Consider the following 26,949-nt stretch of genomic DNA (forward strand, 5'->3'; position numbering starts at 1 on the left):
AAGTAATCAATAAAAATAATAGCAACAGATTGAACTAATAAGAAAAATAAACTATATCTATCTTGATATAAATGGTAACTTTACAGGAAGCCTGCCAAATGCCACGTTTGACAAGTCATTGTTAAGTGTCGGTGACGGGACAAGTGACGGAACAAGCCGGTGAGGTACCACCATTCAGATGCACATCTTCTATGCTGATCCTAAGATGCTTCACCTCCTCTAAGTCTAGGAAAACCAGAGTCAAGGTCAAGAAAACCAAGGGAAAACTAGGTTTTATTTCAGAACGAAGGACCCTAGACCAAACAAGTAAAGGCAATGATAACTGAACTGTATTTGTATTCTCTTGTCAGTAAGGACATGACTGGTACATCTAGCAAAACCTCAATGGCTTTATGGTAGGTAACCATAATGCATCAGGGATAATTTGCTTATATGGTACTTTTGTGGTTACACAGGATATTGCTCCTCATTTGGAGAAGTATACACAGGAAGAACAACCTGGGGTGGGGCCAGGGGCAGTGACTATTGACTACTGTAATCTCGGCTACTCATGCCTGTCATGTCAGACAGGCACAAACAGGAGAACTGTGGAGAACTGTGGATTCAGAGGCTAGTCTTAAGACAAAAATCATACCCTATGCAAAAAATGACAAGAGCAAAAAAGGCTAAGGTTGTGGCTTAAGTGATAAGAGAAGCTGCTAGCAAGCTCAAAGAACCACATTCAAACCCTGGTACTTCCCCTAAGAGCCTGCGAGTACCAGGCCAACTAGGCTCACAGCCTACTTTCATCCAGACAGTTCAGATTAGACCTCTGTAATTTTTTAAAAATCTATTTAAAAACACTTCAGCACTGGTGACTGTGGCTCACATCTGTAATCCTGGCTACTCTGAAGCCCTGATGTGACTTTATATAACATAATTGAACTAAATTAAATATTTTATCATTGTAAGTTCTTAAAAGATCAGTAAATGGATGTACTTTTCTAGGTTGAATTAAAGTAAAATATAAGATTTTTTTTTTTTAATTTGGCTGGGGAAAAATAGCAGTTTTCCACAATCTGTGCCATCAAAAACTAAGATGACATGTAGCAGTGAGAAGTGTTCCAATTTCTCACCAAGATTCACAAGCTGTGACGTGGATGCTTTACTTTTAAGAAAGTGCCAAAACAAACAGGCAAATCTGAGAGAATTTTCCAAGTGAAATAAATTAGAAGCAAAATCATTTTTTAAAAAAAGTATATAAATTAGAGAGTGAAAGCTGAGATTTAACAAAGCCTGGCTGATAGCTGACACTGAGGTTTCCAGGGACACCACCTGAAAACATACAAGCATCAGGACACAGCCAAGAGCTCATCGCTGTAGCCATCCTTCTTCTCATGGGAGGTCTCTTCAGAAATGGCCCAGGGGGCACAAGGTCAATATGTCACACTCCATACCAGGTCCTGCCCGACACTCTTATTTTTCTCCAGTAATGAAGAGGTGGACATTCTTTTGGGACTGCAGCATCTGGGCCGCCCGCTCCACACCGACCACAGCAGCTAACCTCTGGGCATCATACTTGGAGTAGAGGACTGTGCAGGTCCACGTGGCCTCCTCCCCTCTGTTGGTGGCTCTCAGCATGTTACAGATTTCACTGTAGAAGTGAGGATATGTTGGCAGTTCGTAGAATATCAGGTTCCTGATGCCTTTTATGGTATACCTGTCAGAGTGAAGCAGAGACAGGCTATGTTTACCCAAGAAACAATTCCCTGCAAAGCTACCCAATATTTTTTACAGGGTTAGAGTTCACTCTCACAGCTCCATGCCACAAGAGGAAAATAATAGAATAACCATCACACAAAGCAAGTGCTATCCTAATTAGAGCCAGAGGGTTTTTTTTTTACATATATTTGCATTACTAATGCTTGGTCTAAGACAATGATAAAATCTTATGCCTGTAATCCTAGCTGAGGAGGCTGATGTGATTATCTTGGTTCAGAGACAACAAAGCCAGAAATGTCTATTTCCAATTGGCCAGCAAAATGTTAGACTTGGCAGTATGGCTCAAGGGTTGGCATACCAACAATGAGTGAAAAAAGGTAAGTACTAAGTTCAAGCTCCAGTACTGACTGGAAGGCAGGTGCACACGTGCACACACATACATACACAAAGCACATATCAAAGTTAACAATAAAATAAACATATGTGCATTTCTCAAGCCTACTCTGCAAAGGCTGAGGTAAAGTAGAGAAGGCAGCAGACAAGGATTAAAATTCTGTCACAGGAAACTGGGCACTTACAACTTAATTATCAACACCATCAAGCTTTAAAGATAGAATGCTCCATAATGGAGATAAGGTCAGACCCAGCACATAAAACAAACAGTACAAATTGTAAATGTACTCCCATTAGTCTTTTCTTGTCACTGTGCAGAAATGTTAACTCCATGGCAGATGTCTCAAGTTCATCAAGATACTGCCTGAGGTCCCATTAGGCATCAGGAGGAAGCAATTAAGTTTCCACAGCTTTCAGTACTTCTACTTCTTTCTTGGCTGAGGGTGGGGGTGGGGGAAGAACTCTAGGGACTCACCATAGAGCTAAGGTCAAGGTCAGATGTCCCCTCAGGAACTTCAAAACAAAAGATTACATTGATATGGTTCTGACTTTTTTTTTTTCCCCTAGAAAAGTCTTGTGTCTCATACATTGATGGTGCTACCTTCTTAGGGGAATTTTATTTCATTCGAAGGTTAACCATTTTTTTCCTTTTTATCTCATGGCTCATCCCCAGCTCCCTGGAGAACACCCTGTTTCATCAAACTGCCACTGCAATTCACTCTATCATTAGCCTTTCCTCTGAGAAAGACGTCTTTGCATGGAGACAGCCCTACTCTACTAGCTATCCCAACAAACACTGAATTCTACTCTGCTATATTAATATGTAGAAAACTGGAGAATACCACTCCATGGCCAGGCACTACGGTACATACCAGTAATCTCAGCACTAGGCTAAGACAGAGGATCATGTGAGGCCAGTCTGGGCTACACACTGACACCATGTCTCAAAAATTTAGAGAGAGAGAATACAATACTACTCCAGCAGACCCATCTTCAATGGTCGTTTTAGTGACTTAATAGTTTAGATAATACACAATGCTCTCATGTATGTTTCTTACATACATACATATATAATACATACATACATACATATATATATATATATACAGAGAGAGAGAGAGAGAGAGAGAGAGAGAGAGAGAGAGAGAGAGAGAGAGAGAGAGAGAGAGAGAGAGAGAGAGAGAGAAACCGAGACCGAATAAACACCTTTCTAGGGTTTTTTGTGGCAGTTGAAATAGTGGCAAATGTGGTTACCAGAAGACAAGCCATTGGTCACACCAGTAAGGGAAAGCTCCTAGGCCTCAGAGCACAGGAGTGCTTCCTGTTTCTACTTAAACCCCTCCTGCCTTGTTCCGTGGCAGTGTAATTCCTCTTAATCATGTGCAAGTGTTTCACTGGGTCTGGTTTCTGAATCATGTTCTAGTTGCTTGGCTCTGCCACAGGGACCCTATACTCACTTTGAGCATAACTACTACATCTTTTTCCAGGTCAGTATAATAAAGGAGTGATATGCAATTAAAAAAAAGAAAGAAAGAAAAAGAAAAAAAGATAAGGCTGTCTTGTCTTCAAAAGCTTCTTTGACAACATGAACTCTCTCTGTAAAACTGCTGAAATATTTTAAAGCAATTCTCAGTTCAGCTTAATTCACACTTCCTACAGACAATCATACTGGGAAGTTTTCCAATCTATTCACTTCATTCTAAGGGCTTGCTTTCACTTGTCAAGCTAATGGAAGCCAAGGGCTTTTTACTCCCCTCTAAAACTTGGATAAAACCTACTGGAACGAAGCCAATAGTGAGGTCCAGCACCACTGGTCACTCTTGGGCCAAACAGCCTGTTCTGCCCAAGATGGACCTACTGAAACACAAATGAGTCCCTTCTCAACTTTCCACTCAGATGAGCTAGTGAGCAGAATATCTAAGGAGGTCAAGTCATGCCAGCCCTCCTGAGCTCAAGCTCAGGCTACAGGGACTATCCCTCACCCCCATAGAAAACTAAACATGTTTACAGAGCACAATCGTGACATCAGAGTACACAAAAATGGGACCCAGCACCAAGGCACATTGAACAGAAGACAGTCGACTACGTGCACGGGAATCTCAGGTAGAATGAATGCACTCCTCAGCAAGCCAAACAAAAGATTCTATGGTTTCCCTCATTTGTAATAATCAGTCTATGTCTAGGATAGTCCTAGAAGAGGATCACAATAGCTCAATAGCTATGTACATATGACCATATAAGATGATGCTAACCAAAGTGAACTCCAAAGATACAGAAACAAGAGGTTGTTGTTAATGTACTATGCGAAGTTGTTTTTTTTTTCTTTTTTCCCCACTTTTGAGTTTATCCCCAATCATCACTGCATTTGATTTTGGCACCCTGTGTCTGAACAACAAAATGATGAGACAAAAGACAAAGGGAGAACCAATGTGACAGTGATAACTCACAAAACAGCACATTGGAAATTAACTTCAAAACTTGAGGGGGGAGGAAAATGGAAGAAAAACGAGGGAGGGATAGCAGTGTTCAACAAGAAATGTACTCATTACCTTACATATATGTAACTGTAACCCCTTGGTACAGCACCTTGACAATAAAATTAAATTGAAAAACAAAAACAAACACCAGTAAATTGAGAAGTTAAATTCACCAGATAGCACTCTGAAATCAGGAGGAAGAAGGAAAAGAATGCACTTCTATCTTGGTAATGGTAGGAAAAAAAACATTTTTCTATTTTCTATTTGCTTACAGAGAAATCCTCAGCAAAACAATATTATATACAGCCCTGAGGCCACCAAGGTTCCAACTTCCCTCAACAGTAAGAAAGCTAGTATCACTAACCACCTACTTGGGAATTAAAAAACCCAGTGGAGGGACTGGGAGTTTGGCCTAGTGGTAGAGTGCTTGCCTAGCATGCACAAAGACCCGGTTCAATTCCTTGGTACCACATGCATAGAAAAAAGCCAGAAGTGGTGCTGAGGCTCAAGTGGTAGAGCTCTAGCCTTGAGAAGGTCTAAGGACAGTATTCAGGCCCAGGACTGGCAAAAAAAATTAAAAAATAAAAAATTTTAAAAGCCCAGTAGAGAGATCCAGTCAGTCAGTGGGTGGGGAATCTTTACTACACAACTCGCAACCTTTCTTTCATGGGTCAACATGGTGAGACCCAGAGTCCTGGTTCCCAATAACAAGGCTATGCACACCACCTCAGAAACACTGGCACTTCCTGAGCCCTGGCACCATGTTCAGCCTGCACCACATCCAGACCACACATGCTGGGTGGGGTCTTCCCCCGCCCGCATTCTGTCATGTCTACTGGGGCATACACACAGCCCCACTCTGCATCTATTCACAGGTTATGTTTTGCCTTCCATAATATTCCTAAGCAAAGTCCATGTGGAGAGGAAACCACCAGCCAACCCACCAAGACATTCACTTGGCATTCAGAGGAGTCTGTGCAGCCCCAAGCCCATCTCCTCTGCAGAAGCAGAGCAGGGGATGACCTGACAGCACAGCACACCACTTCCCTGGGCTGGGAAGCAAGCAGGCTGTGAGTTGTACTGCACTGCCCCTTCAGAGAGGAGGCCATTTTACCTTTTGTAGAAATGGAAGCGTTCTGTTAGGAGTAGAAACTGCTTTTCTCCTTGAAGGAAGAAATGCCTGGCCCTGGAGACACCAGACCTCTGAGTGTATTCGCAGATGTGAGTGAAGTTCAGTTCCTCCTTCTTGAAGTAATTTCGGAGACGCACAAAGTCAAAGTAGGAAGGAACATAGACGAGCGTATGGGACATGACAGCATCTCGGTACTGAGGCAAAACCTTATTTATGAAGAAGTTAAACCTGATTGAAAAGGCAAAACAGGTAAATGATTTAGAACAGAGTCAACAGTGTCCACTACGTGGATAATATTATCATGTTAAGAGATTACCACCGCCCCCCGCCCTCCCCCAGACTAACATGACGTCCTCTCAAGGAGATTATATAATGTTATGACTTGGTAAGTACAATAAAAAATTAAGTGACCAATACTATTCACTATGGCCCATTCTGTGGTACAAAGCAGAGTGATTTGATTTTAAATAAAGGAGGAGACCTGACTGACTACGCCAACCTTATCATCAGGCAGCCATGAGATCCAGGCCACCTTAACTGGGCTTCCGTTAACTCCTGGGTCAACCAGCACGATAGAGTTTAATTACCTTTTCTCATTTGGTAAACAGTAATCAATAAAAGTGATGCATGACACTATTCTAAGCTGGAACACCAAAATCAAAGCTCTGTAAGGCCTGGAGGGGCCCAATGGGAGGTCGGTCACCTGGCATCAATCATGGAAGCGAGGTCTTCTGTTTCCATCCTCTGGAAGACATGTGGAAGCTGCACCAGCACATGGCTGATGGAGCCTGTCATTGGGACGTTCCTCACTGCCACCTGCCAAGAGTCCACAAGAACCTCAGGGGACAAGCCACCCCTTGGTCACAACCCCATCCTGTCCTTTTAATACCCAAACATCAACCAGCATTTCCATGAGGTCCAGAGGACACAGGAGGGAACCCACCTGGCCTTGTAAATTGATACAGTGCTTGTTGAACAATGAGTTGACCTGGGCGTCCTGCAAGGCCCCAAACAGCAGTGTCTGGCGATAGTACTTGGACCAGTTATTGAGGCTCCACATCCGCACTCGAGAAAAGTCCACCCCATGGGAGTCCAAGGGAAGTAGGTTCATGTGGTTCATCAGATGCTTTGAGCAAAAACAATATGCTGGTTAATGTGTATTGAGCATTTATGTGTTGGGAACTGCTAAGCATTTTACAAGCCTGTTATCTCTGTTAACTCCACAGAGCATATACTAACATCTCCCAAATTACAGCAAGAAAACTGAGCTCAGATGGGTGAGTTACTTGCCCATAGTCAACTGAACACCCAAGGAGAAGCTGAAACTGGCCAGTTCCTGGGCCTTTAAAAACCAACAAAACACCAATTAGAATATTCTTGTTATAAGGAACTTCTAAAATATCACCCTGGCCACTCTACAGGCTCCTTAACTACAAACTTGCACAAGGAAAGAAATAAAAAGGAGAGCAGGGGCTGGGAGTTTGGCCTAATGGTAGAGTGCTTGTCTAGCATGCACAAAGACCCAGGTTCGATTCCTCGGTACCACATACATAGAAAAAAGCCGGAAGTGGTACTGAGGCTCAAGTGGTAGAGCTCTACCCTTGAGAAAGTCTAAGGACAGTGCTCAGGCCCTGAACCCACGCCCAGAACTGACAAAAAAAAAAAAAAAAAAAAAAAGGAGAGCAGCGCTTTACCTCAAAGACCTGGTTCTCATTAAGGGACAAGAACAACTACATCCACCTCTCCTCAAATGAAGGAATATCACAATCATCAATGTGACTTTGAATTATATTTTCATCTGGTAATATACACCAAAGGGTATTGGAATAGTCAGTTTATTCCCTATTTTATTCCCTTCAAGTGTCCCAACTTTCTTCCTGCTTGGTCATATATACAAAGGAAAGTAAATGAATACACAAGAAAGATCACTGCATAACCATGTTACTGCTGATCTGTGAAATCAGCTAAAGTGCTCAACTATCAATGGATGGATAAAGAAAACCATATCAGGGATCCTCAACCACAAAGAAAAATGAAATTACATTATTTGCAGGAAAATGGAAAAAATCCAGAAAACATATTGAGTGAGATAAGCGCAATTCAAAGTCAAATTATCTCCTTTTCTACTTCATTTGAGGAATCAAGACCTAAAATGATAATGATGATGATGATGACAGTACTAAAACATGATGTAAACATGGGAGTGTCTAGAATTGTAGAGATCATGGGAGCAAGGAAGGGCAAAGGACAGAATGCTGAGGGATTAAATGAAGCTAAGGACATAATATACAGATGTATGTGTGCATATATGCATACAAACATATATACACATAGAAATACAGCATAATGAAATCCACCAATAGTGCTTGAAAAAAAGAGGAATGGGAATATAATGGAGGCTGTGTACTATGGGCATATATGGAATTTTTTCAATGAAATCCCATTATATTATAAATGTTAACTCAAAAATTTTTAACTTAAAAAAAAAGATAAATGAGTGGAAAAGAAAAAAAAGGCAGTTACAATAGAGGAGAGAATTCCTATCAGCCTTAAAAATAATCCTTGCCGGGCATGGTGGCTCATACCTATAATCCTAGCTACTCAGAAGGCTGAGATCTGAGGATCCTGGTTCAAAGCCAGCCAGGTGCTAAAGAACCCTGACACTAAAGAACATGAGACTCTTATCTCTAATTAATCTCTAGAAATGGGAAGTGGGGCTGTGGCTCAAGGGGTAGGGCGGTAGCCTTGAGCTGAGGAGCTCAGAGACAGCACCTAGGCCCAGAGTTCAAGCCCCATGCCCCGCCCCCCGCAAAGACATACACACAAATAATAATAATAATCCTTTTTCTGTGGTCAGGATGTTTCAATGAAGACTGTGCAAAATGAGCAAAACCGACAGCACACATATGGTAGGAGGATAAAGACTGCTATAAAGCAAAATGCCACTCAAAAAATGTTCAGCAGACAGAAAAAAATTAGTATAAATTATGTCAGGAATTAATAGGTAAAGATGTTTCTTGTGAGGGTTTTTTTTTCTCTCTTTCCCCCTCTCTTTACAAAGAAAGACTTTTAAGGAAGAAATATGTTCTATGATCTGAAAGCACTAACAAGAAATTCATTTCTGAATAGTTTAATCACTGACTAAGCAATGATTCCTATTTCTGTGGGTAGAAAAGAAGACAAAATCAGAAAATGTTGAGTATTTCTATATCCAAACTAAGTTGTATTCTGGATTTGATCCTTAAAGACTGAAACCATAGAATTTCTCATCACTCTAAAAATAACATTCCTCTGGGCTGGGGCTGTGTGAATTTTAGGTTGCCCATGGCTCAAGAGGTAGAATGCCACCCTAACAAGCACAGGTACTTAGTTTAAAAATACTGGTACCACTACATATAAAAGCAAACAACAACCTTCTAAATGGTTCCCTCTAAATGTGAAAGAATCATATTACCAGGACATGTTCCCAGTTCTGCATCAGATAAATGTCAGCTTGATCAATGATGAGAAGCTCAATAGATGACAAAAAGTCAAAGTCTCTTTTCTTCTCTCCTTCTCCACCAATGATAGTCCTCAAGCCAAGGGGGGAGGCAATGATGATGTCAGAGGAGTAAAAAGGGGCATAGAGTCGGATGCTTCGCTGAAGTATTGCCACTCCTACAGAAAGCACCAAGGACGCACACCAACTCATTATTCGCCATGAGATTAGTACCATCCCTCTCCCTAGCCTCCCCTTACATACTCAATGCGCTTTAATACTCATAACAATCTTTCCCATCCATCTCTAGTCTCTCCAAACTCCTACTTTCTCTTCTATTCCTTCAAATCAACTTCTCCAGAGAATTTTATCTAGTCAAGTTTCTCATTCACTTTTCTGTCCATCTGGTTTGCAAGTCTCCACTGAAATGACCTTTGTAAGGTCACCACCAGTCCTCAATTACCAATTTGATGGACATATTTTAGAATGCACAGATGGATCTTAAACACACCCTTTCTGAAATGCTTTTTCTTCATAATAGCTTCCAGAAATTCCAGCTTACTGTTTTATCACTGACTAGATTCAACTCCCCCCCAATCCTCTTTCTTTTTTGCTTGTCCTGGGGCTTGAACTCAGGAGTTGGGTGCTACCTGTGAGTCTCTGTGCTCAAGGCTGGTGCTTTACCACTTAAGCCGCAGTGTCACTCCTGGCTTATTTGAGTGGCTTATTGGAGGAGTCTCAAGGGACTTTTCTCTCCAGGATGGCGTCAAACTGCAATCCTTAGATTTCAGCCTCTGAGTAGCCAGAGTAGGATCACTGGTGTGAGCCACCAGTATCGGTTCCTGTTTTATTCATTGGTTCACCTGTGTGACAGACATCTCCTTACACAAACATTTCTATTTCCAGCCACATCTCTTTCCTGAAGGTTAGGCAAATATACCAACCAAAGTGTTGGCAGTCATACTGAAACCTATGTGAAATCTGGTTTGTCTGGACACTGCCATCCATACATATACCTCCGTGGCTTCCTGCCTGAAACACTGCCCTCTGTTCTGATTAACCTCCCTTTCTCTGTTTTCACTCACTAAACCCTACTCAGGTTTCACCCAGAACTGACAGCAATATCAGGACCTTTCCCAGTCTCCTGTCATACCCATTCTAAGTGTACACCACATGAGCCAAGGTAAGTTTCTCCTGGCCAGTGGACATCTCAAATGCATACTGGTTCTCTTTGGAGACTGAGGGAGTGACCCAGTGGGAGAATGCTAATTTCTAAGCTTCCTAACTCCTGCTACACCTCAGGTCCCAAAGGATCTGAATCTTGAACAGGGAGAAATTACCAATCCTGAAATGGTCGTCGATGTTGCCCACAAACACAGCTTCATAATCCTCAGGCCTCTTTAGGTTGGGTGGTCTCTCCTCAGGATCCGATCCATATTCTCCCTGAAACCTCTTCTTATTGCTTACAATGATTTTCTTCTTGCTGTCCCCCTCAAGGAGGCTGATGAAAAGCTGCACCACCCTCAAGGCAGCTTCCCGGAATGGCACCACAATCAGAACCTGCGGAGAGGAGAGGACCCGAGTGGAGAGGGCCATGGCAGCCCTGGTGTGAGCAAGGAGAAGGAAGGGAAACTCAAAAATCCTAAGCACAGCAGCGGACCCTGGCCAGGGACCAAGCTTATGCCATTATTTTTGTACAGGACCTGGCATAGTTCTAAAAGCTGACAGCTTTTGTACACACAATACCATGTCTCACTTCCATGGCTTCATGGAAATTTCTCAAGTATCAAGAAATTTCTTTTAGCCTGCAACAGATGTGTCTTCCAGCAAAACTCAAAAGACCTAAGTGTCCAAGGTCTCTAAAGGCAAGGAGTGTCCCTCATTTCTTAACAGGCTTTTGGTTTGTTTTGCTTTTGGTGCCAGCCCTAGGGCTTGAACTCAGGGCCCGGGTGCTGTCTCTGAGCTTCTTTGCTCAAAGCTAGTGCTCTACTACTTGAGACACAGCTCTACTTCTGGATTTTTGATGGTTAACTAGAGATAAGAATCTCAGGGACTTTCCTGACTCGACTGGCTTTGAACTGAGATCCTCAGACCTCAGCATCCTGGTTAGTTAGGATTACAGGTGTGAGCCACCAGTGCCCGGCTTTTAGCACAGTACATTTTTTTACCCATAAACCCACTGAATGAACACGTAACTAAATAAAAGACAAAAAGATGTGGAAAAGGATTAAAAGCACATTCCCTATAACATTTTTCCAAATTGAGGGGTGAATCACTTCGAAAACACAGTAAGTCAATAGAAAAACAAGACTTGTTTTTTTAAGTTTTTGCTTTTTGTGCTGGTCCTAAGGCTTGAACTCAGGGTCTGAGTGCTATTCTTGAGGTTTTCTGCTCAAAAGTGAGTGGAGATAAAAGTTTCACATACTATTCTACCTGGGCTGACTTTGAACCACAATCTTCTGGTGGCTAGTGCTGATTTTGTGGGTCATGGGGTTTGAACTCTGGGCCTGGGCACTGTCCCAGAGCTCTTCAGCTTAAAGCAGTACCCTACCCCTGGGCCTGGCCATGTCTCTGAGTTCTACATCTCAAAGCTATCGCCCTACTGCTTAAGCCACAGACCCACTTTCCATTTTCTAGTGATTAACTGGAGATAAGAGTCCGAGGACTCTTACCGGGCTTTGGCTGGCTTTGAACGGCAATCCTCAGATCTCAGCCTCCTGAGTAGCCAGGATTACAGAGGTGAGCCACGACACTGACTTTTTTTTTTTAAGTTACTTTTTAGTTACTGTTAAAGAGCAAAGACAAAAGATAGTTAATAAATGGTTGACTTCAAACTATCTTATGTTCACAATAATATTAATGGACATAGACCCAGTTAAATTATGCCATTCACCGTAATAAATGAGCTTAATAGGTACTCTGACTTATTTGTCTATGAAATGCCACTGAATAAAAACAGAAGACCTTATAAATATAATGTTCAAGACTTTGGAGTAGCTCCCCAGAAAAGCAATCAACTCAGCCAAAGGAATGATTCACCAGTGCACCGCAGGCCTGGACGCCAAGATTTAAGAAGGATGGATTACTATTCCAACTAGAAAGCTCTGCTTTCCCCAGTTAGTCAACAAAAAAGTTTGATTAGAAATCTTTTGAGAGGGGCCGGGAGTTTGGCCTAGTGGTAGAGTGCTTGCCTAGCATGCACAAAGACCCAGGTTCGATTCCTCGGTACCACATACATAGAAAAAAGCTGGAAGTGGTGCTGAGACAAGTGGTAGAGTGCTATGACTTGAGAAAGTCCAAGGACAGTGCTCAGGCCCTGAGCCCAAGCCCAGAACTGGCAAAAAAAAAGAAAGAAATCTCTTTAAGAGTCACATCAATATTTAAGTCCTAGAATCCTATTAAGCTCAATGAGAAAAATCCAAAAAGAGGAGTCTTTTCCAAGGTGGACAGATATAGACTAAGATAGCAGCTAACAAGTCTAGCTTCACAGCACCATGAAAAATATAGACAGAATTAATAGGCTTTTCTACTAAAGCCACAAAGTCTGTGGAGTAGTTTACAAAGTGAGAGAATCCTTGATCCTAGCCTGCTACTCCTTTAGCAGGGCCCTCTGTGAATATGGGTTTTTGTCTACAGCTAAGATATATCAAGTGCTGAAAAATCATAAGGAAGAGATCAGCAAAGGGGTGTTATTTATATGTATATTCTGAGTTTATCTTTAAAAGATCAAGCCGGGAGTGTAGCCCAGTGGTAGAGTGCTCGCTTGCCTAGCATGCATGAAGCCTGGGGTTCAATTCCTAGGTACCACATACTCAAAAAAAAAAGCTGGAAGTGGTGCTGTGGCTCAAGTGGCAGAGCACTAGCCTTGAGCAAAGTGTCTAAGGACAGTGCCCAGACCCTGAGTTCAAGCCCAGGACTGGCAAATAAATAAATAAATAAATAAATAAATCATCCTGGCAAGAGATGGGTGAGAGATGAGAAAGAACTGACACTGATCAAGATATATTGTATTCATAGACTACTTTGTACAATACGGGGGAGGGAGGAGGGAAAAAAGGAGGGGGGGGAAAGAGAGAGAACACCCTGAAGCACCTCTTTAGTTTGCACTGTGAGAAACTTCACGGAGCTCTGTTACTACAGGGGTCACTCCACGTGCTCACTTTGGGTCCCTTCAGTATTCCAGTCAATGATCACTCAAGTATCTGCCAAGGGCCAGCCCCTAGATGGAGCCCTATGGTCTCCTTTTTGAAGATAAAGCTTTCCTGCTGCTACTCACCTTGGGCCTTGTTAGCCCTTGGTCTCTGAAGTCATCGTCATCACCCACCCCAAGTTTCTGGCTTCGACGTCTGCTGTTGTTGCCAAGCACATGGGCATTGGCTTTGAGGACATGATTGATCACATGCAGGCAGTACACATGACGAATCTCTTCCCCATTCTTCAGGGCCGTCCTCTCTGGGTAGAATAGGTCCTGGTAAGAATTCATAATTAAGAAGAGCTCTTTCTGGAGAGGAGTGAAGGAACCACTTGACTTTGGTGATCCAGACAGGAACTGGCTATTGGTCTTTGTCCATGTGGATTCCAGAGGCTTTTGGAGATGAAGTGACTGTAAGTCAATGTCCTTTGGGGGTTTAAATGTTTCCAACTTCTGAAACTTGGATGAAAAGACAAGCTGGCCGAGGATGGGCCACTAGAGGAAAGACAGATCAGGAGCTGTTAGACATGGATAATACCATCCAACATAGACACAGCACTTTATTTCATCTAATCTTCTCCAAACTGCAGAGTACATACTCCTAGTCCAACACAGGAAGTGCTGAGCTCAAAAAGAAGTGCAAGAAATTAAATGCTCTTCTATACTGTAGCACAACTAAGTATCAAAACTTATGAAGAATTTTGATGCTTCCAAAATGCAAAGAATTTTAGATAAAGAATGTAACTGAAAGTTAGGAACCAGTGAATTATGGCTGTAATCCTAACTACTCAGAAGGCTTATATTTGAAGAACTGCAGCTTGACCTGCCCACAAAGAAAAGTTGTGTGGACTCTACCTCCAATTAATGAGAAATAGCTAGGTGGAGGCACAGCTCAAGCAAACTATACAGTTTTGGGGCCCTGAGTTCAAGCCCTCGTACTGACCAAAAATAGTAAACAGTAATTTGTTTTCACACACACACACACACACACACACACACACAGAGCTGGGCACGATGGCTAACGCCTGTAATCCTAGCTACTCAGGAGGCTGAGATCTGAGGATCAAGGTTCAAAGCCAGCCCAGGACCTGAGACTCTTATCTCCAATTAACCTCTAGAAAACAGGAAGTGGGGCGCGGTTGGAGTAGGGTGGCAGCCTGGAGCTGAAGGGTTCAGGGACAGCACCCAGGCCGAGTTCAAGCCCCATGACCCACAAAACCAAAACCAAAAAGGTGAGATCCAAACAAAAAAGATGGGATCCAGACATAGTTTTATGACATCAAATCCCAATTTCTCATAGAAACTAATCCTCCTTAAGTAGATTCGCAATATACACTAAGCACAGTACTAAATGTTAATAATGAGTTACAGAATAAGAATTCTGTCTGCTTTGTCTTGGTCTTCCAAATTTAGTTGGCCATGGGGGGAGGGGGGAGATGGTCGTGGGACTTGAACTCTCTGCCTGGGCGTCGTCCCTTGAACCACAGCACCACTTCTGGTTTTTTGATGGTTAATTGGAGATAAGAGTCTCATAGACTTTAGTGACTTTAGTGCCTGGGATAGCTTTGAACTGGGATCCTCAGATCCCAGCCACCTGAGTAGCTAAGATTACAGGTGTGAACCACCAGACCCAGCTTCCTAGGAATAGTTTTCAGGATATGATTTGGGAATTTTTTTCACTTCAGCAAAAACGTCAATAAAGAGAAATGAACTACTGATAGCTATGAAACTCTGGATAACATTCCCAGGATTAAGACTGAATGGACAGCCCATCTCAAAAAGCTACATGCTAGCTGGATACTGTCTCATGCCTATAATCGTAGCTACTCAGGAGGCTAAGATCTGAGGATCCCGGTTCAGAGCAAGCCTGGGCACAAAAGTCCATGAGACTTATCTCTAATTAACTACCAGAAAACAGGCTATGGCTCAAGGAGTAGGGTGGTAGCCTTGAGCTAAAGAGTTCAGTGACAGTGCCCAGGCCCAGAGTTCAAGCCCCATGACCTGCCCCCCACCCAAAAACAAAACAAAACAAAACAAAACTGTACAGAACTAACTTCACACTGTTGAGTAGGAACAAAACTGGCGAAGCCTGGTGCTGATGACATAATGAAGTAGTAGAGCACAAGTCTCTAAGTTCTACCACCAGACTGCCAAAAAACAGAGGAAACAGATGGCATCAATGTCCATTCTATCATTGGGATGTATTTCTGCTAGATGATACCACTGGGGGAAACTGAGTAAAGAGTACAAGAAATGCCTTTGGAAAACTTTTTACATCTACGTATCTGTAGTTAATACCTTGATAAAAATGTCTATCAATAAAAGACTAACTCCAATGGAAAATATCAATGATGAAAACGAAGAAGCACTTTCCACTAATACTTTAAGGAAACGGAACAATCCAAAAACCTGAAATGCTCCCAAATTCAACTTTATTGGTTTCAAATTCTCTCTCTCTCCCCATCTCCTCACCACCTTCCTCCTGCCACCCATTTCTTCTCTCTCTTTTCCCTTGTGCCTGGGCTAACCAAGCAACAATACCACTTACTTTTAGCTGTTGGGTAGTTTTGGGATTTGTGGCAACAGCTTGAATTTCCTTTTCTTTCAGTTCTTTGTTCACGTGTTGCAGAAATGGATCTAGGTTAAAATAATTCTGAGAGTCAGTGTACCAGTGCAAATGGCAGGGAGTTCCTAGTGGATGATCCATTGTTCTTCAAGGTGTCAATCAACACATCCTTCTCCCCACCCACTTTCTCCAGTTTCTAGGCCAGTCCAAAGCTTAATTTAAGTTTCTAACATGTGGCTGGAAGTTTGGCCTAGTGGTAGAGTGCTGGCTTAGCATGCATAAGGACTTTGGTACCACATACATACAAAAAGCCAGAAGTGGTAGAGCTCTAGCCTCGAGAAAGCCCTAGAACAGACTTCAGGCCCTGAATTCAAGCCCTGGGACTTGGGGGGCGGGGGGAGAAAAAAAAAGTTTCTAACATGTTTGCCTACCTAAAGCATTTCTTTTAATCACCATACTACTTCCCAGCTTACCCTTGGAAGACACTTCCCCACCTGGAGTTCAGGGCACTTATATGTTGCAATTTCAAATTCTAGCTACATGGTCCTCAAATTCTTTTGCCTCTTAGCCTTCTAACCAAAACTTCCAACCTCATGTTTACACATTCATGAGTATATTATTACTCCTGAGCCCTGGCAAATATCTCCCAGGGTCTACTGTGTCAGCTGCCCTTCCCTCTAGACAGTTACCACTTTGCTAAGTCCCTTCTCCTGCCTCACGCATCCATCCCAATACATACATACATATATATATATGCACATACACACACACATATGTATATATGTTGTATCTCATGTAGTAGGTAGCAAGATCCCTGAGGTCAGGTTCCATGACTGACTGTTTTTTTGGTTTTGTTTGTTTGTTTTTGTGGGTCGTGGGGCTTGAACTCTGGGCCTGGGTGCCGTCCCTGAGAGCTCTTCAGCTCAAGGCTAGTGCTCTACCACTTGAGGCACAGCGCCACTTCCAGTTTTCTGGTAGTTAACTGGAGATAAAAGTCTCAAAGATTTTTGTGCCCAGGCTGGCTCTGAATCACGATCCTCAGATCTCAGTCTCCTGAATAGCTAGGATTACAGGTGGGAGCCACCGTGCCCAGCATGATTGACTGACTTTGTGCTACAAGATACTACATTCTCCACCTGGAGTTCAGGGCACTATGTTACAATCTCAACTTATGAACCATATGGTCCTCAACACTGGCTGACTACTGAAAATCACAAAGTATCTTTGAAAAGTAGAGCTTTCCAGCTCTGTTTACTGCTGCTCCTCCCAGAACTATAGACTATACGCCGACCCATGCATAACCTCCCTAAGTACTTGTGAATTCAAGCTCCACATGCTGGGCTCTGACCTTGTGATGCTTTCAGAGAACAGATGTCTCCACTTTGCTCCTCAAGAAAATTGGTTTCCAGGCTGAACAGTGACTCGTGTTTTGCATCTGTGAATTCCTCTGGAGATGTCTGTGATGTCCCAGGTGGCTTTCCTCCATCTTTTTCTCCAGGGTCACCAGATACCGCCACCTCTATAGTTTTGAGAAATACTTTGTAATAATTACTCATTAACATAATTATGGTTCTTTTGACATATGAACTCAAAATTCTTTAGTATAACAGTGATCCTCATAGCCACTATTTACTTTTATTTATTTTTTATTGCCAGTTATGGGCCTTCAACACAGGACCTGGGCACTGTCCTTATGTTTTCTCAAGGCTAGAGCTCTACCACTTGAGCCACAGAACCATTTCCAGCTTTCTTTCTATGTATGTGATACTGAGGAATTGAACCCAGGTCATTGCGCAAGCTATACAAGCACTCTACCACTAGGTTAACCTCCCAGCCCCCACTATTTATTTTTAAACAACTGTTAAATAATTCAGGCAGAAGGCTCAGATGTCAAAATTAAGCTTGCTTACTGACTTGGTATGATGGTTAATTTTTTAACGTAGTTGGGTCACAGTGCCTGGGTATTTGGCTGAACATTAATGGAGATATTCTTGTAAGACTTTTTTTAGTTGAGATTTATACATGTTAATAGACTCTGTGTGAAGCAAATGCTACTTTCTATAATGTGAGTGGGCTCTGTTGCAGTCCTAAACAGAAAAGACTGATCTCTCTTAAGCAGATTTATATCAAATGCCCAAATGCCTTTGAACTTCAATTGCAACAATGGCTCCTTGTAGGCTTTCACTTGTCTGTCCACAGACCTGAAACAACTCCTTCCTTTGCCTCAAGACCACCAACCCTCCCCATTAGGTATTTAGCACCTGCCAAACCTTCACAATCACATTCACCAATTCCTGAAAATATTTACTATACATACGGATACATATCCTTCTATACACACACATATGATCTGTTTCTCTGCAGAACACTAATATACTCAGTTTTAGTAACTTCCTTTAAAGTGGTACACGAGAATGTATCTGAAATGATGTTCAGAACTGTACTTATTGTGATAAGCAATGATTGAAAAAAGCTGTCTACCAATGGGGCATTAAATGGATACTGAATCACTTAGAACTTGATACAGTATAACTGAGAAGTTAATAACTGGACTCAAGTGGCTCACACCTATAATCCTAGCTACTCAGAAGGCTGAGATCTAGATAGTGGTTTGAAGCCAGCCTGGGCAGGAAAGTCTATGAGATTCTTATCTCCAATAAACTACCCAAAATCCCAAAGTAGTGCTCAGATGACAGCACCCAGGCCCTGAATTCAAGCCACAGGACTGCCATAAAAAGAAGCTAGGTCTGGAGGTATAGCTCAAGCAGTAAAACACCTGCATAGCATGTGCCAAATCCCTGAGTTTAAACTCTAGTACCACAAAGAAAAAAAAAGGGGGCAGGGGAGGGGAGAAAAAGGATGGAGAGAGGGAAGTAGGGAGAGAGGCAAGCCAGCAGGAAGGCAAAGAGAAAGGTAATGTAAGGTGTGTTCAATTGCCTGTGCCTGGGCAACTGGGAAGCATAAGGAGGATCGTTCAATGTCTGAGGCAAAAACCTGAGACTCTTGCTGAAAAATAACTAATGCCAAAAAGCTACATATTTAGCTCAAGTGGCATAGCACGTGCTGAGCAAGGACAAACCCTGAATTCAAGCCACATAACTGCACCTACCAGCAAATGTGAATTTTCGGGAAAAGTCACAGAAATAGGATCTGGAGAGTGTAGGTTCCCGTTAGACACAGAAAAGGATTAATGGCACATTAGTGCAGAAAAAAAAAAAAACCTTAAGACAAATACCCTAAATCATTACATACACACACACATCCCTACATAGTTGGATTCAATACACATATCCATAAAAAGGTTGAAAGTTATAAAGTTAAATGTTCATCTCAAAGTTTTTTTTGTTTATTTTTTTTTTGGGGGGGGGAGTAACAATGCAAGCCTGAATTTAGGGCCTTGCACTCACTTAGTTTGCTTGCACAACTTGCACTCTACCATTTCAGTCTTGCCTCCAGTCCTGCTTTTTATTGGCTAACTGGACAATCTCAGGCTTTACTACCTAGGCTGGCTTTGAATCAAAATCCTCCAGGGCCTGGGCCGGGAGTTTGGCCTAGTGGTAGAGTGCTTGCCTAGTATGCGCGAAGACCCAGGTTCAATTCCTTGGTACCACATACATTGAAAAAGCCAGAAGTGGTGCTATGGCTCAAGTGGCAGACCACTAACCTTGAGAATGCCCAAGGACAGTCCTCAGGCCCCTAGTTCAAGCCCCAGAATTGGCAAAACAAAACAACAACAACAACAAAAACCCTCCAGGTCTCAGTCTCCTGAGTAGTTACAATGACAGGCATGTGTGGCCAGTACCTGGCTCTACCTCTTAACATTTTTCAGTAAAGATTACTTTTAGAATTTGAACAACAAAAAGTTTTCAAAACCAACTCAGAACTCAAGTCCAAATCTGAGGCAATGAATTTTTATCCAAGAAAAACTGACCTGTTAAGATGAGAATGATATACCATACCTTAAAGCATAGAGGGGAAAAACGAGGATAGGAGGAAAGCAGACATTAGGACCTAAGATAGTAAGATATAGAGTCACCAGGTATACTGAGATTGGACTCTGAGCACAGATGAATCATGACATGGACAGCAAATGATGGGCATAATCATTCTTACTGTTTGATCCTATTCATGTGAATATGAATTCATAAGATCAGACTGAGACAAATTCAGATCAACATAATACTGAGACATAAATAGGTCAGTTGTTGCCTGATGTCTGGGGTGTAGAACTAATGGCAGATGGAACATTCTAGTGATAATGGAAATATTCTGTCTTAATTTGGATGGTAGTAACATAGGTGAATTATTCGCTGAAAATAATCCAATCATATAAAATCAGGAATATTTTATTGTATGTGAAAAACACCTAATAAGGTTGATTCTACAGTTAAAGTCATCTACTGGTCTGGGTGAGATGGAGTCCCTCTGAGCTTTTAATCCTGTATCTTCCCAAAAGTCCTCCCTAAACATCTTGACAGTGTACAATGACTCAACATCACTTCAACACCTTCTCGCCAGCTGTTTTTCCACACAAATACAAATCTACTGCTTGAATACATATTTTTATGTCTTCCATCAAACTTGGTTACCCTAAAGCAATACAGTTACCTCTTCAATATACTGAAGTACCACATGCTAGAATTATGTCCTTCCTCAGTGTCAAGGAACCTCACATTAGGCTCGACCAAATCCCTAAAATAGCACAAATACTTCTGCATTTTTTTTCTGGTGCGTGTTCTTCATAGCAGCTTCCCAAATATAATAAAATTAATCTCTGCATTGCCCCCACAGGTTATCACTTTGAAGCACAACATACGACACTACCCCCCTTGGGTACTGTCTATGACTTAGTGCCGATAATGTATCCAGAAGCCAACCCCAAAACTTACTGTCCTGTATTTCAGCAGATTCTGTTTCTTCTTCCACACTGACTTCACTACCATCATCTTCATCGTTCACGTCTGCATCATCTACCACACCATCGTCTTCCTCCTCTTCATCATCTTCCTCCTCCTCCTCCTCCTCATCTTCCTCCTCCTCCTCAGAAGCATTTGTTAATGTAGCAAGCAGTTTGTGGTACCCAGAAACTTGTTTTGGTTCACCATCTGATTCACTTTCAGAATTGGAAGTGTCTGAGCTCTCTGACTTAAAGGAAAATGGAAATTTTAAAGATTCTACTCTTCCTATCATCACCCTAAGACAACACATTGAGACTTCCCTAAATACAAAAGTTGTTCTGCAATTATGCAGCATGATCTATTCACCCAAGCCCAGAACTAAATTTACTTAGAACACTTAAATCACAATTGTTAGAAGATCTTATATCCTCTGAATGCTAAGTCTACAAGAGAAGACACCTTTTTTTTTTTTTTTTTCTTTTGCCAGTCCTGGGCTTGAGCTCAGGGCCTGAGCACTGTCCTTGGACTTTCTCAAGGCTAGAGCTCTACCACTTGAGCCTCAGCACCACTTCCAGCTTTTTTCTATGTCTGTGGTACCCAAGAATGGAACCTGGGTGTTCATGCATGCTAGGCAAGCACTCTACCACTAGGCCAAAGTCCCGGCCCTGACAACAAACTTTTAAAATAGAGAAAGTCAGGACATAACGAGACTTATTTTTCCGTCATTAGTTTATGTTTTAAAAGAACAAGAGGAGGCTCTCTAAGTGTGTTGTAATCCAGTGGGATCTTTGTTCATTCTGTACTATGTTTCATTATTTCTTTATTTAATGCTAAGCAAAGAAGAGAGAGAGAGAGAGAGAGAGAGAGAGAGAGAGAGAGAGAGAGAGAGAGAGACAGACAGACAGACAGACAGACAGACAGACCAGGCCAAGAAAGAAAGAGAAAGAAAGAAAGAAAGAAAGAAAGAAAGAAAGAAAGAAAGAAAGAAAGAAAGAAAGAAAGAGAAAGAAAGAAAGAAAGAAAGAAAGAAAGAAAGAAAGAAAGAAAGAAAGAAGGAAGGATAGATCAGGCGAAAGATAGATCAGGCCCTAACGATCTCATCTCTTGGGGATAGTTTTCAGATCTAGCTTCTGTCTTATTACAATGGAGTTTTTTAAAGACATCGGCACATCCAACTAAGCAGAATTACTAAGATGAAAGTTTATAACTGAACCAGAAAAAGAAAGTGGAGATGTAGTCAAGCTTCTTCCCATACCTAATTTTAAAGGTAACCACCCAGATTCAACTAGTACAAAGGAGATATAATTACCAGCTGACAAATCTGTGGTTTTGCTTCCTTTCTGGAAACTCTGCAAAACAAAAGCAAAAACAAAAACAAAGAGGTGATGCGTACTGTCAACAGGTTAAAGAACATCGCATGGCAAAAACACGGGTCACACGGTAAAGGACTCCCGCCTACAAGATTACAACCTGGCTCGCCTGGCTCGGGCAGCCTGGGCTCTCGGTCTGCCCGAGCCAGGGGCTTCCCCTGAGGTCCCCGCGGGTCGCGGACAGCTCCGGCCCCAGCCTCAACCCTGACATCCGCGCGGCCGCGGTAGCTGAGGGGGTGGCGGGGCACCGAAGGTCTCCACAGACGGTTTCGGAAACCACCCCCGACGGGCGGGTCCCCCGCACCCCGGACTCCCGGGCGGGACCCCGCACCCCGGGCGGAACCCCGCACCCGGGCCCCGGGCGCGCGCGGGCGCCCCGCAGGCCGCAGCCCCGCCGGCCCCAGCCCCGCCCCTTCACGCCTACCGGTCATAGAACGGATGCTCCTCGCCAAAATCCCGAAGATGCTTCTTCTGCTTTTTCGTCAGGGTACTGAGTAGCTGGCTCTGGCTTCGACTTCGGCGTTTGCCCATGGCGAACTCGCCCAGAGCCCAACTTCCCACCAGGAAGTCAACACACGCACGTGGGCTTCCCGGCGGCGGCGGCGCGCTTTACGGCGGAAGCCCCGGGCCGTAAAGCAGAACCGCTTGGCGTCGTTGCGCATAAGACGAGGCGTGGGAACGTCTGAAGGAGTCCGCCCCCTGCCGGGACTCCGCGGAAGTGCATGCGTGTGTGCGTGTGAACTCAGCCCGGGCGTGCGGGAGGGGCTGGGGATTGAAGAAGGTAGGCGGGTGGGGTTGCAGTGTGATTTGGGGCCTCTCCTTTGCTGGGGGAATCAGCCTGGGTGAATGCATCGTTAATAGAAAACACTTCACATTGTGCTATACCAAACATCCGCCACTCTTTGGAGTAAATACTTTGAAGGTGTCAGCGCGTCTCAATCCTGATGTAGCCCAAGAGGAAGAACAGGCCCACAAAGGTCACGGTGTAACAAGCTAGAGGCAAAACTTCTGGCTGTTTCTTCAAGTAGTTAAAACCTCATACCGAAAAACAAATGACAAAAAATAAAAATATCCTTTTTTTTTGCTAGTGTAAACACATGCTCTTACCCACTAGGATCTTACACCTAGGTGTGTTACATGAAGAGCCAGGCTGCCTGACAGATTCTCTTCCTTACTCCTATTTTTCTGTTTTGGTAGAGCCCCTAGAACACACCCTTTCTTTCTTTCTTTCTTTCTTTCTTTCTTTCTTTCTTTCTTTCTTTCTTTCTTTCTTTCTTTCTTTCTTTCTTTCTTTCTTTCTTTCTTTTGTGGGTTATGGGGCTTGAACTTGGCCTGGGTGCTGTCCCTGAGCTCTTCAGTTCAAGGCTACTGCCCTACCCTTGAGCCAAGCCCCACTTCCCATTTTCTAGAGGTTAATGGGAGAACCTTAATCCTCAGATCTCAGCCTCCTGAGTAGCTAGATTACAGGTGTGAGCCACCGCGCCTGGCCTAGAATCTTTTCTAAACATTTCTCATTTGACAAAAGTAGAAATACATCCAGGGAGGAAAGGTAACATCTTGTACACAGTTACCAAAATGGATCAAACGGTACATTTTACTTGGGGTGTTTTTGTTTTGTTTTGTTTGCCAGTCCTGAGACTAGAACTCAGGGCTTGGGCACTGTCCCCGAGCTTCTTTTGCTCAAGGCTAGTCTACCACTTGAGCCACAACACTACTTCCAGCCTTTTCTGTTTATGTGGTACTGAGGAATCAAACCTGGGGCTTTATATATAACCAGGCAAGCACTATACCAGTTAGCCACAGTCCCAGCCTGTACATTTTTTTTTTTTTTTGCCAGTCCTGGGCTGGAGCTCAGGGCCTGAGAACTGTCCTTGGACTTTCTCAAGGCTAGAGCTCTACCACTTGAGCCTCAGCACCACTTTTGGCTTTTTTCTATGTATGTGGTACCGAGGAATCGAACCCGGGTTTTCGTGCATGCTAGGCAAGCACTTTAACCACTAGGCCAAACTCCCGGCCTCCAGCCTGTACATTTTAAATGTTTGGGTTTAAGTGTGTGTAAATAATAACCTAAATAGGAAGATGGGGGTGTGGCTCAGGGGTGTGATACTTGTCAAGAATATGTGAGTCTCTGGGTTTGATCATTGGCATTGCAGAAGTTTAAATAAACTGACTTTAGTAGCTGGCAGTGCACTCCAGTAATCCAAGCACTCTAGAAGATCTCAACATTGAAACCAGGCTGAGCTACATTACAACTTCTTATCTGGATTTCCTAGCAGGGCCTTGTTTTGAAAACAAATGAGAGAAAAACATTAAACAAACAAACAAAACCAGAATTGGCCTGGGGATATTTTGGGCTACTTGAAACCTTGGGAGTTGCCTCTAAGAGTAACTTACAGTATATCCCATAAAAATCCCATATTTAGGCCCAGCAGTTTGTCCTAGTGGTAGAGTGTTTGCCTAGCATGCACTAAGACCCAGGTTTGATTTCTTGGTACCACATACACAGTAAAAGCCGGAAGTTGAGCTGTGGCTCAAGTGGTAGAGCTCTAGCTTTGAGAAAGCCCAAGAACAGTGCTCAGGTCCTGAGTTCAAGCCCCAGGACTGGCAAAAAAATCACGTGTTTAAGTACTGATTGCAGTAATGCATTCAAATACTGAAGGTAAAGGAAGCTTCATAAAAGAGACTGTTTATTCCTGCTCTTAGGGAAGATTCTGAGGAACATCAATACCATGCCACACCATCCATGTTGTAATAAACTTCTTAGAACACTATTGTCAATGTAGGAGTATATACTTACTTACTTAGATTTTGACAAGCCAGTGTGGAAAAGAGAGAACAGAGCCTGAAAATACGTAAATATAAGCAAACAGGGCAAGTAGTGCATAGCAGTTGGCCCAGCCAAGGAATCTATAAATAGACATCTGGTTTCATGATAAAAGATACAGTCACTTAGCTCCATAAAAAGGCTGTTTGCAAAATGTCATCATATAATTTTATGGCACTGACCACAGTACAACCTGGTTACAACAATATAGAACCATACCTTTTCCTTCTTTCACCATAGTCCAAGTACCTCAGCTTCCCTCTCCAGAGACACCCAGTTGCTTTAACTCTCGTTCCTAGCTTCCTCATCCTTGTCAACCAAGACTGTTTTCAGGTTTAGGCCAAAAATGGACCCTTGCTCTCATCATTGGCTTACTGAGTAATAGAAAACAAGCCTCTTCTCCCCTTCAATATTTGTATTAGCCTTCAAGAACATGACGGGCTCCTTTGTGAAAGTTTAACCCATTAGCAAGAACTTAATCTTATTTTTAAATGCCCATAGTAGAACTTCTTAGTTCAGCTTCCACAAAAATTTATACCAAAATTGAGAACTCTAAGGAAGTTATGATGAAGATACATTTTTTTACAATAAGCCAAGATACAATTTGTTCTTCCCCTTCCTTCTCCCTAGTCTCAATCCTCCCTTTGCTTCCTTCTTTCTTTCTTTCTTCCTTTCTTCCTTTCTTCCTTTCTTTCTTTCTTTCTTTTGTGGGTCTTAGGGCTTGACCTTGGCCTGGGCACTGTCCTTGAGATCTTTAGCTCAAGGCTACCACCCAACTCTTGAGCCAAGCCCCACTTCCCATTTTCTAGGGGTTAGTTGGAGATAAGAGTCTCAGGTCTTTTTGTGCCCGGGCTGGCTTTGAACCTTGATCCTCAGATCTCAGCCTCCTGAGTAGCTAAGATTACAGGCGTGAGCCACCGCTCCCGGCTTCCTTTGCTTTTTTCTAAGGGTTTCTTCTACACATCTACTTACAGATTTGCAGGGTTAAAGGTAGTCCAGGAAATAATCTTCTCTTCTATGCTAATTTCCAAAGGAATATTAATAGATTATTAAGTTATATTTCAAGAGGTATTTGACTTATCTCAGGAGGTGGAAGATGGATGGTTATCCTCTGGGACAACAATGTCAGAATATTGAGGAGCCTTTTAATGACTTAAAAGAAAAACTTTTATGGAGGATTTACAGACAATTTATAAAAGACTACAAAAATGGTATAATGAACTCCACACTCAACTTGAATGATCAACTCAAGTTATGTTGTTGTAGACATATGGTCACACACTTTTCGTGACCATACTGAGTTATTTCTTAAACAAATCCCAGAAATTGTATCATTTCATTTCTAAATAGTTTAGCATGCATATGAAAAAGAGAAGAATTCTTCTCAGCGTAGCCATCATGGCATAATTTCATCTCAGACAACCATAGCTGGTGTAGTGGTGCACACTTTTAGTTCCAGTACGCTCAAGTCTGAGACAGGAAAATTTCAAGTCCAGGGTCATTCTGACTTTCATAGACAGACTGTCCCTTCCCTCTCCCCTGCCAAATAAAAGTAATAGGAATATTTTTCCGGCATGAGGAACAGAAAGTGTTCCTCTCCCCTTTTTTAAATTTCTCCATATGTTACCAGGTTATAATAAAAGAAATCCTTGCTAAAACCTTTTTTTAAAGTAACAGCTGTTAAGCCAGGCGCATGATGGCTTACACCTGTAATCCTAGCTACTCAGGAGGCTGAGATCTGAGGATCAAGGTTCAAAGCCAGCCTGGGCACAAAAGGACCTGAGACTCATCTCTAACTAACCCCTAGAAAATGGGAAGTGGGGCTTGGCTCAAGGGTAGGGTGGTAGCCTTAAGCTAAAGCGACAAGGGACAAAGCTCAGGCCCAGGGGTATGGCCATAGCCTTGAGCTGAATATCTC

The 26,949-nt window shown here is 42.7% G+C and overlaps 1 protein-coding gene across 1 annotated transcript; it reads right to left on the minus strand.

Moving 5' to 3' along the window:
* Positions 1–254: 254 nt before the first annotated feature.
* Utp25 (UTP25 small subunit processome component) lies at positions 255–22,795 on the minus strand. The gene is made up of 12 exons (XM_090341269.1): positions 22,632–22,795; positions 22,147–22,186; positions 20,829–21,084; positions 17,288–17,458; positions 15,922–16,010; positions 13,458–13,868; positions 10,522–10,741; positions 9,158–9,360; positions 6,647–6,829; positions 6,407–6,519; positions 5,686–5,931; positions 255–1,699 (listed from the first exon to the last, which is right to left on the minus strand). The coding sequence occupies exons 1-12, from the start codon at positions 22,736–22,738 to the stop codon at positions 1,456–1,458; spliced, it is 2,283 nt and encodes a 760-aa protein (XP_090197395.1). The 5' UTR covers positions 22,739–22,795; the 3' UTR covers positions 255–1,455.
* Positions 22,796–26,949: the final 4,154 nt, after the last annotated feature.

This window comes from Megascapheus bottae, chromosome 10, assembly GCF_031878675.1.
Source record: "Megascapheus bottae isolate mThoBot1 chromosome 10, mThoBot2.hap1, whole genome shotgun sequence".
Taxonomy (NCBI): domain Eukaryota; kingdom Metazoa; phylum Chordata; class Mammalia; order Rodentia; family Geomyidae; genus Megascapheus; species Megascapheus bottae.

Excerpts from the sequence above, each read along its gene's own strand:
- Utp25 (XM_090341269.1), bottom strand. The coding sequence starts at position 22,738 with ATGGGCAAACGCCGAAGTCGAAGCCAGAGCCAGCTACTCAGTACCCTG. Across the intron at positions 17,459-20,828 it reads ATCTGCTGAAATACAGGACA|AGGTGGCGGTATCTGGTGAC; the intron begins GTAAGTTTTGGG and ends TCAAAACTATAG. Across the intron at positions 16,011-17,287 it reads TTCTCTGAAAGCATCACAAG|ATCCATTTCTGCAACACGTG; the intron begins GTCAGAGCCCAG and ends ATTTTAACCTAG.